This window comes from Lactuca virosa, chromosome 2 (genome assembly GCF_052849685.1).
Source record: "Lactuca virosa cultivar CGN04683 chromosome 2, Lactuca_virosa_CGN04683_v6, whole genome shotgun sequence".
Classification (NCBI taxonomy): domain Eukaryota; kingdom Viridiplantae; phylum Streptophyta; class Magnoliopsida; order Asterales; family Asteraceae; genus Lactuca; species Lactuca virosa.
Genome location: NC_136427.1, coordinates 93896376 through 93917505, shown reverse-complemented (window position 1 = coordinate 93917505; position 21130 = coordinate 93896376). Strand labels below are relative to the sequence as shown.

General features: G+C 37.3%; 1 protein-coding gene across 1 annotated transcript; it reads right to left on the bottom strand.

The window, feature by feature from the left end:
• Positions 1-4950: 4950 nt before the first annotated feature.
• LOC145157613 (uncharacterized) lies at positions 4951-6139 on the bottom strand. Its single transcript, XM_079076640.1, has 2 exons — positions 5557-6139; positions 4951-5234 (listed from the first exon to the last, which is right to left on the bottom strand). The coding sequence occupies exons 1-2, from the start codon at positions 6137-6139 to the stop codon at positions 4951-4953; spliced, it is 867 nt and encodes a 288-aa protein (XP_078932766.1).
• Positions 6140-21130: the final 14991 nt, after the last annotated feature.

Here is a 21130-nt window from a genome sequence, read left to right as displayed (position 1 = left end):
CAAAGGAAGCCCCGAGGCTCCCGGAGTCCAGAGAAAAAGGGTCTTTCGGTTCGGAAACGCTGCTCCGAGCAAAGCCCGGTTTTTAATAAAACCCGCTGTAAGTGAGCTACGCCTACGCAAATTTTAATATAGCTTTTAAATAATTATAGTAATGTTATTAGGTCCTTAAAATAATTATTTGGACTATTATTATGAATTATATTGAGTGTTATTTAACGCTTATATAATAATAATAATAGCTAGACTATTAATTAGTCGCGGTTAACGTTAGACTAAACCCTAGTGATATTGATACTAGGTTTTGTCGAGGAAAATTGTTTTGAGATAACGAAGCACTGTCCGAGTACAGAGTCACCACCTAATCAGGTGAGTGCATAGTCCCTTTCATGAACATGATTTTAATACAAGTATTGATTGAAGTATTTGTTTATGTGCGAGTTAATTGATGTTGCCTGAAATACGTGTTAAAGAACACACCTGATTATATATGATGATTTAGGATAAAGAGTAAACCTAAATTAATTATGAGGAATATTGGGTAGTATTTTCTTACGAGTCCGAGTGAGTTATACTCAGAAAATAGAACTTTAGTATATGTCATTGATCCGGGAGCATTGATTAGACATAGTCATTGTCCCTAGTCCGAGAGTATGGATTGGACATAGTTAACTATCATTAATCCGGGATTATGGATTAAGACATAGTCAGTTGTCCTTAGTCCGGGAGTATGGATTAAGACATAGTCAGTCATCCTTAGTCCGGGAGTATGGACATAGACAGTCGTCCTAATCCAAGAGTATGGAATGGGCACAATTATTGATCCGAGAGTATGAATTAGATCCGAGAGTATGGATTAAGTAAGAGGTGAAATTTAAGGTCCGAGAGTATGGATAGTCTCGTTGTGAGGATTAACGGGGTGGGGTAAGAGTTGCTACTATATATATGGTGAAATTGTATATTTTGTGAGTTCTAAATTGTATGTATGATATGACATTGTGGGATTGAAATCCCTATGTACTCACCAGGTTTCCCAACCTGACCCACTCAAGCTTATTTGTATCACAGGTGTCGATACAAAGCCGCTTTACACTGAGAGATTTAAAAGAGATGTAGATCACTAGTGTAAATGAATGTAAGTTCTATTTATGCTTATGTTTCTGTATTGACGATGACATCCCAATGTTTTAAAATGAATAAAAATGCATTTCTTCGGAAATGCTTTGATAACGTATTTATCATGTTTTTCTGGGAACAAATTCCGCAACATTTTTATTAAAAGAGGTACTCTGATTTTTATAAAGCATAAATAAAATCGGTCTTTTCTGGCCGTGAAAATGTGGATGTCACACCTAGCAATCAACCTGAGGAGGAAACTCCTGTTGATCCGACATAAGAGTCTGTACCTCTGAGGCATTCCACGAGAGTTAGGAATGCACCTGAGCATTACTATGGATTCCATATTACTGCGGAAGGTGATACACTTATCAGTGATAGCACACTGGTGAGTCTGGATGAACCTAACAGCTACACGGAAGCCATGGCAGGACCTGAGGCTGCAAAATGGAAAGAGGCTATGGACAGCGAGATACAATCCATGTATGACAATCAAGTTTGGAACTTGGTTGACAATGTATCAGGTCGTAAGACAGTCAAGTGCAAATGGATCTTCAAGAAGAAGACCGACATGGATGGTAATGTACACACTTATAAGGCGCGACTGGTTGCAAAGGGCTTTTCTCAAACTCTGGGAGTTGATTATGATGATACCTTTTCACCAGTAGCGAAGATTAAGTCTATTAGGGTTATGTTAGCCATTGCTACATTTCATGATTATGAAATATGGAAAATGGATGTCAAAACCGCTTTCCTTAATAGAAAGTTGGCTAAGGATGTTTACATGAGTCAGTCAGAGGGTTTTGTCAATACAGAGTACCCTAATAGAGTGTGTAAGCTTGAGAAATCCACTTATGGATTAAAGCAAGCACCTCGCAGATGGAATCTTTGCTTCGATGAAAAAGTCAAAGAGTTTGGATTTTCGAGGAGTGAAGATGAATCTTGTGTAAGTGGGAGTATAGTTAGCTTTTTGGTACTGTATGTAGATGACATACTACTCATAGGAAATGACATCCCAACTCTGCAGGAAGTTAAGTCCTGGCTTGGGAAGTGTTTCGCTATGAAGGACCTTGGAGAAGCTGCCTATATTCTAGGGATAATGATTCTGAGAGACCGGAGTAAAAGACTAATTGGACTTAGTCAGAGTACCTACTTGGATAAGGTGCTGAATAGATTCAGCATGCAGAATTTCAAGAAAGGAGAGTTACCGATCCAGAGTAACGCCATATTGAGTAAGAATCAGAGTCCGAGTACTGAGGCTGAGCTAGCAGAAATGAGTCGAGTGCCTTATGCTTCCGTTGTAGGCTCGATCATGTATGCTATGACTTGTACTCGTCCTGATGTGGCCTTTGCATTGAGCATGGTCAGCAGATATCAGGGGAACCCTGGCAAGGCTCACTGGACGGCGGTAAAGAACATTCTCAAGTACCTGCGAAGGACTAAGGATTGGGTCCTTACCCTCGGTGGGAGTGATGACTTGAGAGTATTGGGGTATAGTGATGATGCTAGCTTTCAGACTGATATGGATAATTTCCGCTCTCAGTCAGGCTGGGTCTTTACCTTAAACGGAGGAGCAATTTCTTGAAAAAGTTCCAAGAAGGAGACAGTAGCTGATTCAACTTGCGAATCAGAGTATATAGCGACAAGCGAGGCAGCGAAGGAGGTTATATGGCTAAAGAACTTCATTGGAGACCTTGGAGTTGTACCAGCTATAAAGGAGCCTATCGAGATTTTATGTGATAGTGAAAGTGCAGTTGCCTTAGCCAAGGAACCAAGGGATCATAGGAGATCCAGACACATCGACAGAAAATATCATTTCATCAGACATCGAATAGAAGAAGGACTCCTTGTGGCAAAGAGGGTATCATCGGATGAGAACCCGACAGATCCCCTCACGAATGGGCTGGTCAGGGTTAAGCATCTCCAACATGCAAGGCGTATAGGGCTGAAGGATGATATTAGTTTTAGTAGTTAGATAACTTTGAAATGTGTAAAGTGTAATTGACATTTGATGATGAATAAAAGGTGTGTTTATTTATGAATAAAGTGTTGCTATCTTTTGTCAATCGTTTACTATCGTTTCATTTTTGCATGTTTTGACTTCAAGAATAATTATGTTCGGTATATCATATTATTCAAATTGTCCACAGTCGGTCATATGTTGGAAGTAGGTATGAATCAAGACTGTCATGAGTTGGTTGTAGAGGTCTAAGATGTTGGACATGGCTACGACACTCATGAGTGCTCATAAGTTCTGAGTATTGGATTCAACCCACGTTCGCTGGTATCACCTCATGGAATTTATCTCGAGTGATCGCGAGACGGTAATATCATATAAGTCTTCAAACCTAGAGATATGACTTGTTGCCTATGAGTTGGTTATGCATTGATTGTACGAAAACGCATTGGTAACTCGATGTTATAAAACATGCCTTTGTGTATGATTCAACAAGTAGTAGAACAAGCATATGAGTCGAAGTTTATCTGTTCCTTCTTGGATTAGAAGCGATATCTGGGCCCCTCGATGATTTTGTGTTGACCCATGTAGCGGGCCCGGTCAGAACTAAATTGATGTGTTCGATTAAGTTCTTGTCAAACAAATCGGAAATCAAGAAACAAACCGCTGGACAATAAGTAAGACATTGTTCCATGTATTTGTCTGGCTGATATCTAGAACAAAGGATTATATGATCACTTATCTTAAATGGCGTATCATCATCATCTCAGTTCCGCGAGACCTTGAAAGAGCTACGATTGCTGATCGGTTCTTGAAGTCATACTTGCAGTTATAGTTATTAGACTTATCCAAGTGGGATACTGTTGGATAAGGTGTCTAAGTCCATAACTATTTCTGGTATGTACTTGACCCGGTTTGGCATGGTCCATTTGGGTTGCATGGCATCATGCATTTGGATAGACTAAAATGAGAGAAATAACAGTTATGGTTTATTAATATATTATAAGTTCTAATATATTAATATTATTATTTAATTAGTATTGATCAAGAATTAATTTGGAATTAATTAAGTGATCAAAAGAAGACTAATTAAATATATGGGTTGATTGTGTAAATCATCCATACTTGTATAGTGGGCTAATTCTCCATGGATTATCAAGTTGGGCTAAAACCCATAGGATGCTCCATGGTGGTTATAAAACCCATGGGTCATGGAAATGAAAAGTTATGACAATTAGGGTTTACATGGTGTAACCCTAATCGTAACACACTATATAAGCCTCATGTTATTCACCAAAATCGGCCATTATGCATGCATTTGAGGGCTAGCCGATTTCAAGTAGTGTGACATTTCTCTCAAGTTTATTCCAAATGCATTTGTGTGAGACATTTGAGGCATCACACTTGAGGTGCTAGGCTCACAAGGTTTTCAAGGAATCATATCAACTACAAGGTATGTAATTCTAGCTATACTTTATGTTTAAAAGTTCCCCATGTATGCTAGATAGGATTTTGAACATTGGAAAAAGTATTTTGCATGTATCATAGTCAAACATAGATCCAAGGTTTCTAGGGTTGCATGTACACCTTAGGAGTGTTAGAATGCTCAAAACCCTTCACTTAGACACCTTATTCAACAAAAAAATCCCCTCCGAACTCTGTCTAATATTTAAACCAAGGAAAAAATTAATAGGACCCATTCAGCTCATCTCAAATTTAGTCTCCATCAACTTTCGGAATTCAGCAGTCAATCTAGGATTGGTCGATCCAAAAATGATATCATCAACATAGATTTGGACGATCATCAGATTGTCACCATCTTTCTTACGAAAGAAGGTTGGGTCGACCGAGCCTTGTTTAAACTTTGATTGTTTTAAGAATTAGGTAAGGATTCCATACCATGCTCGAGGAGCTTGTTTTAAACCGTATACAGCCATATCCAAGATGTAGCGGTGGTTTGAATATTTCTCGTTCACAAAACCTGGTGGTTGCTCAACATAAACTGTTTCCTCTAACTCACCATTCAAAAAGGCATATTTAACATCCATCTGATAGACTTCAAAATTCTTATGGGCTGCATAGGTGAGAAAAATGCGAACAGACTCAAGTCTTGCAACTGGAGCGAATGTCTCTTCGTAGTCTATGCCTTCTTCCTGACAGTATCCTTTCACAACCAACCTAGCTTTGTTCCAAATAACATTCCCTTCCTTGTCAAGCTTGTTCCGAAACACCCATTTTAAACTGACCACAGAAGCATCCTTCAGAGTTGGAATCAGTCTCCAAACTTTGTTTGGTTCGAATTCAGTAAGCTCTTCCTGTATAACTTACACCCAATCAGAGTGATCAAGAGCAACTTTTACAGTCTTGGGCTCAATTTTGGAGATAAACGAATTGAACATGTAAAATTCCATCTTAGAAAGTAATGCAGTTTGATTCACTTTTTGATGAGCTATTGTGAGAACTCCTGAAGATCGAGCTCCGATAACCTGAGTCTTGGGATGATCTTTGGTCCGTTTTGTTCATGTGACTCAACGTTCGGAATTGGATTCTCCCCTGGATCGGAACATCAGTACAGAATTCAGGGTTTGAATACTCCCCCTCAACGGATGTATCAAGTGTGGAGGCTGAAGTGGAACCCTCCCCCTGGAATGTAGTGGAAGTAGGTTGTGTTTGGGGTGGAACTTCAGACGTCTTTGAAATATTAGTGTTCACTTCTGGATTCTTCGGAGTTTGTGGTTTGGATTCGAGATCTTTTGTAGCATTGTCGATGATCTTCTTTAACTCATCCTCTTGATTATCCTTGGCCTTTGATTCAGAGGAGATGGCTTTCTCAGGCTCATCAAACAAATTCATGAATTCCTCATACAAGTTCATCAGAGGAATCGTTTGAGATGGTGTGGATGGAAAAATCTCTTCGGATGGATTGTTAGACTTCTGATACTTCTTGAGATAGTTGTCATCAAAAGTGACAAAGTAGGTTTCTTCGATTCTTTTAGATTTATTGTTCAAAACCCTATATGCCTTCAAAGTAGGAGAATACCCTAAGAAGATTCCTTCGTCTGCTTTCATGTCAAATTTGTTCCTTTGCTCTTTGGAGTTAAAAATAAAACATCTCGAACCAAAAACATGAAAGAACTTAACGTTAGGTTTTCGTTTATTGAGAATCTCGTAAGGAGTGTTTGAGAATCTTTTGTTAATCAAGGAGCGATTATGAGTAAAACAGGCAGTTCCGATTGCATCAGCCCAAAAATAGAGTGGTAAGTTCGCAAATGAAAGCATGGTCCTTGCAGCTTCGCAAAGAGATCAGTTTTGTCTTTCAACGACTCCGTTCTGCTGAGGAGTGTAAGGAGCAGAGACGTTGTGAGCAACTCCCTTTTCAGTAACACTTAGTTTTTGAATTCATAACCATTATCACTACAAACATTCCGAACTAGCTTTCGCAACTAAAGTTCAACCAGCTTGATAAAATCCTTTAGCCTCGAGGTAGCATTTGATTTCTGTTTAAGAAAATAAACCCAGGTAAATCGAGAGAAATCATCTACAATAAACAAAATATACTTGTTACCACCAACACTCTCAATGGCAGATGGGCCACAAAGATCAATGTGTAAGAGTTCAAGTGGCTCGATAATTTTGGTATTGATAATTGTTGAGTGACTCTTCCGACTTTGCTTTCCTAATTCACAAGATGCACACAAATTTTTCTTGTCATACTTCAGAAGAGGGAGTCCTCGCAAAAGGTCGCAAAGTACGAGTTTGTTGATGTCCTTGAAATTTAAATGTGAGAGCCTTCGGTGCCAAAGCCAACTATCATCCGAAGATGCTTTCGTAAGAACGAAAATGGCTGGCTTCGCGACTATTGGTTTAATGTTTAAAGGAAACATCTCTCCTGTTCTTTTGGATTTTAATAGCACTGCCTTTGTTTTCTTTTCTATTATTTCAGATCCTTCATCATCAAATGAAACCTTCAGCCCTGTACCTACAACCAGTTGAGAAACGCTTATTAGGTTATGTTCCAGGCCTTCTACATAGGCTACCTTTTGAATAGTGAATTCACCATTCGTGATCATGTCGTATCCTTTGATCTCTCCTGTGGCGTTATTTCCTTACTTCACTTTGCCACCATCCTTAAATGTTCGAAATTCCCTGAGCTCTTCCCTCCTCCCTGTCATGTGACATGAACAGCCACTATCAATGTACCATTCTGAGTCGTACTGTTCGTCACGTATCACCTACAAAATTCAGAGAGATTTAGGAACCCAAAGTTGCTTGGGTCCTTTTGAGGCTTTCTTAAGCACAGGAAATGTTATAGATTCATCAACTAAATATAATCTCTTTATTAACGTTGAGTTCTCTCCTTTCATGATTTTGAAAACAATAATCCTTTCATCATTAGGATTTCTTTTAAAAGGAACTTTTGTTTGTTTTGAAGCTATTTGTTGCATGAAAATCTTTTTAGCAAGTTTCATTTCCTTCTTTTTCAACTGAGCTTCAGAATCCTTGGAAGTGATTTTGGGTTTCGAAACTAGTTTGCCTTTGCCTTTAAAATCTTTTGATGCATTGGCAATTTTTGAAAAGTTAGATTTAGGAGAAAAATTTGGTTTAGTCTTCTCAAATGGTTTCGAAACTTGAGATTTTGCATTCTTTTCTGGTTTCGGAACAGAATTTGATTTCGAACTCTAAAGAAGAGTAGATTTCACATTTCGAATCGAAGATCTTACTGAATGAACCGTATTGTAATTAGAATAATGACTTTTCCATAATTGTTTCCTAGCTTGTTGATTTTTCTTATATCTATTGTTTAGTGCCTTTTCTTTGCGATCATTTCTTCAGCAGACAAATGAACCTTAGATCTAGAATTTTCCTTTCATATCTTAGGACAGGACGGTTCGGAAGAGGTTTCGCATGGGACATATTTGGTACCACTGGGACTTGCCTAATTGCAACAGGGATTGGCAGAATTGATGGGATATGAGACATATCTGACTTTCACCTTCCAAGAGGTCAATTCAGACATACCTCTTGTCTCGTCTGCATTGTCTATAGGACCATCCCAGAAAAATTCAGGACAACAATCAGCATTATCATCATTAACAATGGTTGTTAGTTATGGAGTATCTTTTGTGTCCAGTCTAGTTGTTACGAACACTTGGTTCGGAACTGTTTTGACTTTTGGGAAAATGGCATTTTCTTTTAAAACACGTGAACCTTTATTCTCTATTGTACGGACATATTCAATAGAATTTTCAGAAATTAATTTATTTTTAGGTTCATATTCATTTTGAACAAAGGTCGAACAGTCAATCTCATCCTCTACAGAAATTTCACTCATGTCGCTCTCATCAAATTCAGAAACATTGTTAGCATCAAAAGTGTTTTCTGAACTAAATTCCGTGCACAACGAGTCAAATTTTTGCACGGTATCAGATTTAATTTTCTCTTCATCTTTTTCATCCAAAACTTGTTTTAACATGTTCTTATGGTCTTTGGATTGTATGTAGGCTTCAATTTTGTCAAGACCCACGAGATATGCGTCTGAAACCTCTTCGGAAGAGACTATGGATTCGTATTTATATCACTCTTCATCAATTTCATCATCTTTCAATTCGAGAAAGGGTAAAATCATTTTGTGAATCTTTTTGCCTATTTCACAATCAAGATGCAGTTGAGTAATGTTAAAATATAACCGCTTCGCAATTAAACAAAAATATTCCGTTGTTTTAAAAGCACTAAATTATCTCGTTTCAAATAAATGACATCATCCCTAGACCTAGCTAACTCAATCTCCAGCTTCTCTATCCGCATATGTCTCTCTTCACTTTTACTTGTTATCCTACTGATTTGATCAGTTAGGTTAGAATTGTTTAGACAAGTTCTCTTTAAACTATCACTAAAACTAGAGAAAATATAATTCAAATCATCTAATTCAGATTCATAATGTGAGGCAGGAATATTAAGAGATTGAAGTTTGGAGTGTACCTTATTGATGACATTTTCGCACTTCACCTGTACTGAAACAGGCCTCGCTGCAAAACAGCTTCAGTAGGACGACCTGCATTAGTTGCGAATTCCTTCTACTCCGAGACTCTGTTTTGCACCATCAGACACTTCCCAGCATACCCTTGCATAATAGCCTTCGCAAAAAAGCATTCACCATGTGTCGGCTTTCGGACCTCTTCATCTTCCGAATCAGTTGACCATACCTCAACCCGTCCAAACTCATCCCCATCCTCCTGTACGATCAAAGCAGGTTTCGCATTCTCTGCATTCTTTTTCTTCCTTATTTCTTCTATATTTTGAAGATAATAAGCTTCATTCTTCTCTTCTTCCTTCTTTTAATTGAACCTTCTCAGCATGCATTCTTTGGCAAAATGGTTTTTACCATGGCAGTAGTTACAATCGTAACCAGAATCACCAAGCAACTTTTTCTCTTGCTTTTCTTCATCCTTTTGGGAGCTTCTAAAGCCTTCATCCCTTGATTTCTCCGAATTAAAGTTTCCTAACCTGTTTCTATTTTTGAATCGTCCAAAGTTCTTTTTGATGAATCTTTTGGGATTAAAACCATTAGTGCTTGTTCTTCCTTGGTAAGTTCAAAATCTGAGAGGTCAGATTTCGAATCTTCTTCTGAAACCTTTTTGCCATTCGCAACTAGGGCTAAAGATCCCATGCTAGAGATAACTTTCACATCCTTCATTACTTTGTCTTCATGAGATCTAAGAATACCCACTAGTTGTGCCAAAAAATAGTTCTTGAACTGTTCATGAGCTTTCACGGTTGATACAACTGCTTTCCATTCAGACCTTAAACCAATCATTAACGTAATTTTCTACTCAATCTTTTCACACTTAAGATTGTGCTTAAGCATCCTGCTTAGTAGATGATTGAAGCGATTAAAAGTCTGATCAAGTTTCTCTTCAGGCTTCTGAACAAAAGCACAAACTCTGAGAAAAGCAAGGTTTGTACAGAGTGTTCCAGATCTGCATCACTTGAGTAAAGTTCCTTCAACCTATCCCATATATCCTTGGCTGTGTCACATGCACTTACCAGACGAAAAGTGTCTGAAGGAAGAGCGAACCTGATGATCCTCATCGCCTTGATATTGCTTAAAAGCTAGTCTTTTTCATCATTAGGAGTATCCTTATGATCGATCAGAATAGTGTTGTAATCTACTTGGGTTTTAACAACCTTCCTTGTAGCCGTGTGAGAGAAAGTTTACATTGTGATAGCGTCCCATATTAGGGTTCCATGTTATTCAAGAACAAGAACATAGTCTTCAAAGTGTAAAGCCCAAACTTCATAGTCTTAAGGGAAAAGCATTGGGATCCTGGTAGTTGATCCAATGCTGCTATAAAGATTGAAAGAAAGGGTGTGTGGATCTTCTGGATTCATCTTTGACAAGATAATCAAAACTATAAAGAAACAGATGTGTAAGATACTTATCGAGTTTAGGGTAAAACAATGACCCAGATCTAACGTCTACAATCGATGAAAACGATGGAGACGGCTAGAACAGATCTGATAAAAACTCAAAAACCCTAGTAAGCTCGACAGAAGATATGCGTATGTAAAACAATGACCCGGGTCTTATTGAGCATCAGCGCTACCAGTTGATCTAAAACAAATTGGTGTTAAAAAGGGTGAAACCTTACCCATATATTGCATTCAGCCCTCTAGGAACAGACATTCGACCGTGACACTCCAGGCCATCGTGCGAGGACTTGGTCGTTGCCCTTTCTAACCCCAAAAATCACCCCCTCAGAAATTGCTCCCTGAGAGAATCGAACCCTCACCACTAGCTCTGATACTAATTGTTGAAACAATAAAATAATGATCGATAGATTCAAAATAGTTTAGTTGAATCAAACAATAAGAACAAAGATTGAATGTGACTGAAAGAGTGTCGAATGCTTTATTATCAATATCTTAGAAGAGTTCGATAAGAACTTCTCTGTAAAGATGCGTAGGGCTTACAAAAAACATTAACCCTAAAATAATACACGCATGCTATATTTATAGTATAACCCTAGCACCATAATGACGGATGGACATGCCCAATCCGATAATAATAAAGACTAAATACATGCATAATCAATATTGACACAACACCATAAATATCCCAACACCACAGAACCAATATGATACTTGTTACTTATTACCATTTGACAAGAATAATTATAGATTCTATTAACTGATTAACTAGAATGATAAAACCCTACCTAGGTGATTAGACTAACAAGAATTAAAATCAAACATTCGTTAAGTTCAAAACTGAAAAAAAAATCTAAATAGAAACACAAAAAGAAAACCAGATCTGAAAACTAATCACATGAAAAGTACTAGTCTAATGTAGAACTGAAAACTAGAGTTTTAGCCAGACATGAATAAAAACCAAACTATACTAAATAAAAGAAACATTAACCAAATAATCTTCTAAACTAAACAAATGTGATGATACACAACCTTCAGATCTCTAGAAGTCGCTGAAAGGTATTAGAAATCGCCTTCAGAAGTGTTCTTCGTCGCCTGGAACCGTCTAACTCCTGAATTTGATAATAAGGGTCGTATTTATACTCAAGAAAGAAGCGCTCGGAGAAAGAAAGCGAAAAAGGCGATCGCAGAAAAGGGAATTGTGATCACAGAAAATGTGATAAATTCCATAAATGCCCTTAAATGATGTAGGATGCTATTTATGAAGTTTCTGAGGTTGCAACACAAAAATGGGATCACAGAAAGGCCTTATGCGATTACAGTTTTTGATTTTTCTTCTCAGATGGCTTTCAGACGACTTATTTCGGCCATGAAAAACTTCGTCGCATTTATGGGATCACATATATGAAAAATGCGATCGCATTTTAGGTTTTTTGGCCCGTTTTGGTCAAGATTCTTCCAAGACTCCAATCCAGGTATCCCATTGTCCATCTTTAAGTAATTTCATTTTGGCAAAAAAAAAACCTTTCGTACGCTGGGCCTACATGTGATACGCTTAGCGTACATGAGAGATGCGCATTGGGTGGCTGAGGCTCGTATGTTGGGCGTACGAGCAAGTAAGCGAGGCATACGTGTCAGGTGGCTAAAACCCTAATATCTTGAATTGCACCCTATTTAAACAACCTTATATCATTTAGACCAAATCCTAATCAACCTCCATAGCCTCATTTCATCCCTTAACCCTAGATTTTCATGAGAATGTGATCCTTGAGCTTAAAGAGTGTTTTGGTGGCCATTTTAGAGAGCATTCAAGAAGGAGAAGGTGGTGAGCAAGTCTTGGATGTCATTGAGCTTCTAGATCCCGCATCTAGTTCATCTTAAAGAACTTATGGAGGTATAAAGTCGTAACCTTGTCATCTCTTTTGTTATTTTGAGCTAGGGTTTTGTTATAGAGTCCATTTTTGGTTCTTAGACCTTCTCCTGTGAGTTGAGCAACTCCAGAGACTAGGATGATTAGATCTAAGCTCTTTGAGCATTTTGGATGCATAAAGGTGCCATCTTGAAGGTTGTTTTGATTCCATGCATGATCTTGGAGTCTTAAATGAGGTCTTAATGGGAAGAATAGATGTTAACACGCTGGCACGTACGTATTAAACAAATAAATTTATCACTGCTGGTTGCACTAAAAATATAGCACAGGGAAGCAGGGTCGAATCCTCAGGGACACAGCCAAATGGTCAATGCCTTTTTGCATTAGGCACAATCTAGCCAAGACGGAAGTTATTAAGAAGGGGGATTTCGATTAAACTAAAAACTAAAAATGTAGTGATATTAAAATTAAACGAAAATCAATATAAAAAACGATTTCAGCTCTGCTGCGACTTTCCTAATCATGCAATCAACATTGACCCGGTTATTTGAGATGTGTTCTATCTAAGCTGGTACTGAGAAAAACTAACAAGCTCTAGTATAATCTCTTTTACCTTATTTAGTTAACCAAAACAATCTCTTCAATTAACCCTAACTTTTTATTGTTCAATTAAAAAGGCTCTTAATTAAATCAGAAGAATTGCATTAAGTTCTTTGTAAAATTTTCAGCAATACCCAATACTTCTCAAAAGTTCGGAAGCGTAAAGATATGATTTTTCAATTTATACCAGAGTTAAATCCCAAAACAGAACCAATCTGATACTTGTTACTTTTACGAGTTGACAAGAACAATTACAGATTCTATAACTGATTAACTGGAATGATAACACGCTAGCTAGGTGATCAGGCTAACAAGAATCAAAATCAAACATTCATTAAGAACAAAACACAAGACTCTAGATAGAAACACAAATCAAAAACCAGATCTAATGATCAATCACATGAAAAGTACTTATCTTTGCAGAACTGAAAACTAAGGTTTTAGCCAGAAATGGCTAAAATTTAATGAAAACAGATAAAATGAGACATCAAACAACTAATGTTACTAATCTAGTTGAAGGAGATGATCCACAGTCTTCAGATCTTCAGAAATCGTTGAAATCGGAGAAGAAACGCCTCCAAAATCATATTTTCATCGTCTGGTACCTATGAAATCGCCAACTTAGGTTACTGGAAGGTTATGAGGGTCTATTTATACGTCCAACAGCAAAAACGACGTGCATGCGATCGCATGTATCAAAGTTTCGATCGCAGGTTTTGAAGAAAACGTGTCACCGGCCTTTTTAATGAAGTAGGTGTTGGATTAGTGTCTAAGCCCGTAACTATATTTGGTAAGTACTTGGCCCGTTTGTGCATGGTCCTTTTGGGTTGCCTTCACTAGAGCAACTTGACAGGGTGATTTATGAAGAGAGAGGTTATTATGGTTTATTAATATATTATATGAATAATATATTAAAGGAGAAATAATATAGTTTAATTAATATTAGACAATAATTAATTAAGAGTTAATTTTGTGGTTAAAAGACATTAATTAAATAAAGGGGACTTCAACTGTCAAATGTATGATAGTTGAATATTGGGTTGAGGAGCCTTATGGACTAGGCATGGACGAAATTAGGGATGTGTCCATCCTAATTTCAGCCATAGAGGCCCTATTCCAGAAGCTTCCTTGGACTGCTTAAGGCCTAAGCTATCCATTAGGGTTTTGACTGAAACCCTAGCAGCACAAGCATAAATAAGACCCTAAGGCATCAGATTTCGGCCACAATAAACCCTAAGAGTCTTCATAGCCGAAATTGTGCCCATCCCCTGTCTCTCAATTAGCATCCTCTTCCTTGTGGTGTTTGTAAGCCATTAGAGGAGTGACATTTGTGACTCTAAGCTCCAAGACAAGAAGATTCAAGCCATTGTAGAAGAGGTAATCATCTAGATCTAATTTCTTATGTTAATTTCGAAATATGTATGCTAGATCTAGGGTTTATAAGTCTTGGATGAATTGCATGTTCAATAGAGAAACCTAGATCCAAGCGTTAGGGTTTGCATGTGTGACATCCCCAATTTTCAGAATCGAAAAAAAATTTCTTTACGCTTTAAAAATCATAATATCTTTTATTGCGGAAATTCCAGTATATTAAAACAATTTGAGTACAAAATATTGTCCCAAAATAATACAGCTCTAGGGATGTCATAACTGATACACAACATATGTTATAGCGTAAAGACCTAGAGGTCCTGAACTCTATTACATGTCTTCTCTCAGCATCATACTCGAGTCTTCAGTAGTCTTACACTGCTACCTGTGATGCATATAAATTGAGTGGGTCAGGTTGGGAAACCTGGTGAGATACATAGGGTTTTCAATCCCACAATGTGATAATAATGTATATCTCAAACTTGCAAAACCACTATTATCATTAACACAGATATATCATATCCCTAAAACAATCTATCCCATCTCGTCGATCCCCACGTACTGATCCTATACAATGATCTTACGAGATCTAACCTACAGGATCAATATGAACAACAAACTAATGACGCTGCTTCGAAAATTCCCTGGCAGCAAACGAGGATCAATAAAGACATCAAATGAGGGGAATGGAATAAGTTTCACCACGAACCTCCGTTCGTAAAAACCACAAGACAGTTAAGTCAGGGGTAGTTATCTAGATAACAATGCCTAGCCGTGGTCTGAATATCGTGAGGTATTTTACCCCCAGGCTCACCCTATCCAGCATCGAACTTTGCCTAGCAGTGATCTGAATATCGTGAGGTATTTTACCCCCACACTCTTCCTATCTAGCATCGAACTTTGCCTAGCAGTGATCTGAATATCATGAGGTATTTTACCCCCAGACTCACCCTATCCGGCAATATAACACCAGACATACCTAGTAGTGGTCTATTACCGACACACTTTATTAGGCAGTCTACGAAGTTCCCTCAATTACTTCATGAAAGGAAACGTTGACACATGAAGATCGTCCGATCACTTCATAAAAGAAACGATGACTCCAAAGCTCTTGAAAATAAAAGTACGGGGAAATACTAATAGAGTACTCCCGTATGCTCCCGTAACCGACACACAATAGTGTCAAAAAAAAGACTTTGTACATGATAGTACTTCTGGCACATTATAGTACCCTGGTATGAGTAGGACTCGTACCCGAGAACATAATAATACCCCGGCACAAGCAGCACCTAAGACACAGAGCTTTGAAAAAGACTTCGTACCTAAAATGTACTTCTGTACGTAGGACGTACTCCACCGATCATCAATCTCATCACGCGCGTACTCTTAATAAGAGGCTACCCAATATCCAAACTTAATTGAACTAAAAATCCATTTGTAATTCTTATCCCATCACTAGGAAAAACTACAATGCTTATAATCAATTTTCAATACCAACTTCGTTCAGGCAACGCTAACTAGTGTATACTTAACATAAAGTTTTAGGTATTAATTTTCTTTTTTTAGAAATAATACTTCTATTACTATTATCACGTAATAATATCATATATATATATATATATATATATATATATATATATATATATATACATCTTAACACATATAGAACCATAACCGGTTCGCATGCACATCGTATATCATCAAGTATATATCTAACACATATTTGAGGCAATAAGCATATAATTGACATATAAACTTTCAACAAATATTTAATAAATTAATTAATACTTGTATTAAAATCATGTTCATGAAAGTAACTATGCACTCACTTGACTAGTTAGTGTAAACTAACTACTATCGTGGCTCCAACCTCAACACTGATTGCCAACTTATTATATTGCCAAAACCTTATCCCATTCGGTAAGCGTATTTTCGTAATCGGCGTTATTACACACTTCCTTTATCTACGAGTCACCGCTCGAACGTTCGGAATTTTAGTCGAATGAACGCAAACGCTTTAGGCTATTTATACTTGGATATGACATGTGCCGGCAATTAACTCTTCTAAAAACTCATCTTAGTCTCTAAAATGTTTAATTGAAATATACCGTTCAAAGTAACCAAAACGTTCTATTTATATTGGAAAATTTGAGCCGCCATACTAATTCTTAGTACTTACTCATCTTATAGTGAATTACTCATCTTATAGTGAATGCTTGACAATTCACACGTATCACTTATTTTTACACGTAACCTTCTATTTTAACACCTCACTCATATAATTTCTCTTATGAAATTAAAGCCTACATGTTCAATTACTTACTCTCCAATCCACTTGAAATATATATTTGTACGATATATATTAATATACATATTTTTCTAAATAGAATATGCATATATTTATATTTACCAAAACGTGGACATAATTTTGATTAAAGTGATAAATCACCTTCTCTATTATATTTATATATGTACAATCATTTAATTCAAAATAAATTTGTTAGTATCTTTTTTATTTAAATAATCGATTAAAATAACACAAGACGTAAGTTAACTCGATAACTTTCAAAATATTATCAAATATACTATTGATATTAGTTAACGGTCAATGTAAATAATTGATAATTAACGTCGTAAAATTATACTAGATAAATATTATTGAAAACGGATATATCAAAAACAATTTCCGTTTTACTACTTGGGTTCATCCTTGAATGTATTTAGATCAAATACATATTATAACATATAATTTGAGATTTTAGGTTCGTTACAACTTTTGTTAAGATTAATTATCCTAATAATCTTTTATTTATAAACGTTATTTTATCGTTCTTCGATAATTTTATAATAAGATTTATACAACTATTATATATCCATAATATTTGTTCACATAACCGATATATAATAAATAATTATTTTTATATAACCCATAACGCGAACGAAGAAAAATTATCCTATTCGAGGATTTTAATCTTTTTAAATAAACAAATAGTCGTAACGAAATTCCTTAAATATCTAGCCTGAACTTACGGACGTTACAGCATGAGCACATAGGATGTTCTTTTGGCTCAAATCCATCAGTAGTATCAGAGCCATGATTGGTTTCTATTGTATTTGATGCCTAGTATTTCATTCATGATTTAAAAATTCGTTTTTTGGCCCTCTGACTGACAAACTCGATGAGTTCCAATGAGAACTCGACGAGTTGGAAGAACTCGACGAGTTCACATTGGGAACTCGACGAGTTTAGCTGTCAGACAGAGGATATCTCGGGAGTTCTTGCTGTTTAACTAATAAAATCCGATTTTTATTGTTATTATATGATTATCCTTACCAAAACAAAAGATAATTACCATTTAATTGAATAATAAATTCCTTATGTGATAAAATTTGATTATTTGATGAATTATCTTGTGATTAAAATAGAATAGATCAAGACTACATAATTATTAAATTAAATGTTTAATTTAAATTATTTACTATTTGATCCTATGTGTTTTGAAAAGTTCAAAATTCGCCTTCAAGTTTTGAAATTAAAATTTTTTGATTAAAAGTTTAATTTGAATTATTTAAATTTCAAACCCTAGAATTTTACAAGTTTAAAATTCAACCTTATATTTTATAATATTATAAGATTAGTATATATATATATATATATATATATATATATATATATATATATATATATATATATATATATATATATATATATGTATAACTTAAATGCTAGTTTTACCGTTAGTAGCCTCATTCACGAAGCCGATATATAAGGGGGGTATAAGGTTATGGCCTATAAAATGGCCGTTTAATGGGTGTCCACTCTCACCCACCGCTTCCTTGATTGGTGGAGGGTCGTTAGCCGAACGGGTAGGATTGGGCAACCCTTTCCTCATTAAAAGTATAATGAATTTATAAAGTAACTAAATGTCTTTTACAAAATTCCCAATCTTAGTTACTTTAGGCAAAAGTGAATTGATGCAATTCCATGAAATTATACTTTGTACCCTTGCTAAGACGTTAGTGGAGCGTGTGTGGTTAACCGGCACGTCGATTAGGTTACTATAACATTGAGGGCACCATGTACATTTGGATGGTTATTCACACCCGCTTTGTGATCCTCGGCATCGCAGTCACAAACTTGAGGGGCATATCGAGATTTAAACATGCCATTGAAACGTTCAATGAATCTCAAAAGATCTAGGAGTTTTCAATACATTTAAAACTTAGCTTTAATTTGTTTTTCATGGTGGAAAATTAGTGAATCGTCATTCACTTACCTTCAATTATTTACTTGTTAGATTACAACATCCATATTCTAATTTTTAAATAATGTTGTTGAATCCTAGCCCTAATTTCTCATTTGGGTGCTTAATTGGGGATTCGTTTCTAATCAAACTTTGTTCTTTTTCCTTTTCAAATGCCGAACGTCAACAACAACGCTTCCGGCTCAAATTCCTCCGGCTCGTTCTCACTCATGAACTTGTGTGGGAGAGTGATCTTTGACGGGTCCAATTTCAATTATTGGATCCGCAACATCCGAATGGTCACTCGTTACGAGGACAAAGAGTATGTCCTCGATTAGAAGCTGAAGGAAATCAACATCAACACTGCCTATGCTGAAGAAATCGCTGCCTTTGAGGCCCATAAGCGTGATGCTACGAAAGTCCATTGCATCTTGCTGGCGACTATGACTGCAGAACTCCAGAATTCTTATGAGGACATGTATCCCTATGAGATGCACCAAGATCTGCTGGACCGGTACCACCAGAGCGCTAGGCAAGAAAGGTACGAGATCATCACTTCGACGATCACTGCCAAAATGGGTAATGGAGAGTCCCTTACCGCTCATCTACAAAAGATGCAGAGATATGTCGATCGCCTGCTAAAATTGAATATGAACTTTGATGAAGAGATGGCAAGTTACATTGAGCAAGCTACTTTGATGCAGAGATATGTCGATCGCCTGCTAAAATCGCATAACCTACCACATGAACAAGGAGGAGGTGACCTTGAGCAAGCTTCAAGGATTGTTGAGGACTGCTGAGAGCAACCTCAAAGATAAATATGTTGCATCATCTCCAAATCCTACTGCTGCCCCAGTCTTGGCAATTGGGCAAGGGAAGGGTAAGAAGAGGAAGGATCCCTCAAAGAGCCACCATAAGGGAAAGTCCCAAAATGGCTCCTCTTCTAGTGGAACCAAGGCTGGTCCTGCTAAGCCCAACTCCAATCCCAAGGAGGCAGAGTGCCACCACTGCCATGAAATAGGGCATTGGAAACGAAGTTGCCCGAAATATCTGCAAAATATCAAGGATGGAAAGATCAAGTCGTCCTACACAGGTATTTACACTATTAAATCTAATGATTCATCACATGCTATTTCTTGGGTACTTGATACAGGATGTGGTTTTCACATTTGTTCTGATTTGCAGGGCCTAAGAAGAAATAGGGATGTGGAGCATGGGAAGATAAATTTGATCATGGGGAACAGAAGATCGTCGCCTGTCACCAAGTTCGGAGTTTACTCTTTAGTGCTTAGTATTGGATAAGGATTAGATTTAAATAATTGTTGCTATTCGCCAGATATGGCAAGAAACATCATTTCTTTTCATGGTTTGTATAGACAAGGTTTTAGATATTCATTTGATAATGAAAAGGGTTCTATTAATGCTTATCTTAATGGTGTTTACTATTTTGAAGCATTACCTTGTAATGGAATATATGAAACTATGATGGTTGTAGACAATTTAGGAAATGTTGTGTTGCGTATTGATTCTTCCAATGGTTTGGATAAAGCATGCTTATGGCATTGTCGTCTTGGACATGTCAACAAGAAACACATAGCCCAACTCCAAAAGGATGGAGTGTTGTAGTCATTCGACCTTAGGGACGATGACGTGTGCGAGTCTTGTTTACTTGGAAAGATGACCAAGTCACCCTTCACTGGCACTTGTGCGAGGGCTGAGGGTTTATTGGATCTTATACACACCGATGTGTGTGGGGCCTTTAGATCCACCACAAGGGATGCGAGCCGCTTCTATGTGACTTTCACCGATGATTACAGCAGATATGGGTATATCTACTTAATCAAGCACAAGTCAGAAACCTTTGAAAAGTTCAAAGAGTTTAAATAAGAAGTGGAGAATCAGTTGGGCAGGAAAATCAAGATGCTTCGATCTGATTGAGGTGGAGAGTATCTAAGTCTTGAATTCCACGACTACCGCAAGGAATGCGGAATCGTTTCACAATTGACACCACCTAGGACACCGCAGTTGAATGGTGTGGTTGAGAGGCGTAATCAAACCTTGCTAGACATGGTTCGTTCCATGATGAGTCGTGCTTCGCTACCTATCTCATTCTGGGGGTATGCCTTAGAGACTATCGCCCATATCCATAACTTAGTCCCTACGAAGAAGGTTGCCAAAACACCTCACGAGATGTGTATAGGGAAAGTTCCCTCGTTGGCACACATCAAGGTTTGGGGTTGCGAGGCTTTCGTAAGACGAGAGACTCACGACAAGCTCGAACCTCATAGTGAGCGATGTATTTTCATCGGCTATCCGCAGAAGTCCTTTGGATATCTCTTCTATAGACCGAGTGACAATGTTGTCTTCGTTGCGAGGAGAGGGGTTTTCCGAGAGCGAGAACTCATAATCCAAGGGGACAGTGGGAGGCAAATCAATCTTGAAGAGCTTCAAGAGTCGAGCGATGAAGGAACCTCTAACACTGGCGCTCAACCCAAGGAGCAAACTCCGGTTGAATAGATTGACGAGTCCTTACCTCTTAGACGTTCC

Bases quoted from the DNA above. Each gene is read 5' to 3' on its own strand.
- LOC145157613 (XM_079076640.1), bottom strand. From the start codon at position 6,139: ATGAAAGCAGACGAAGGAATCTTCTTAGGGTATTCTCCTACTTTGAAG. The intron at 5,235-5,556 runs GTTATCGGAGCT...TGGTTGTGAAAG, and splicing joins AAGATCATCCCAAGACTCAG to GATACTGTCAGGAAGAAGGC.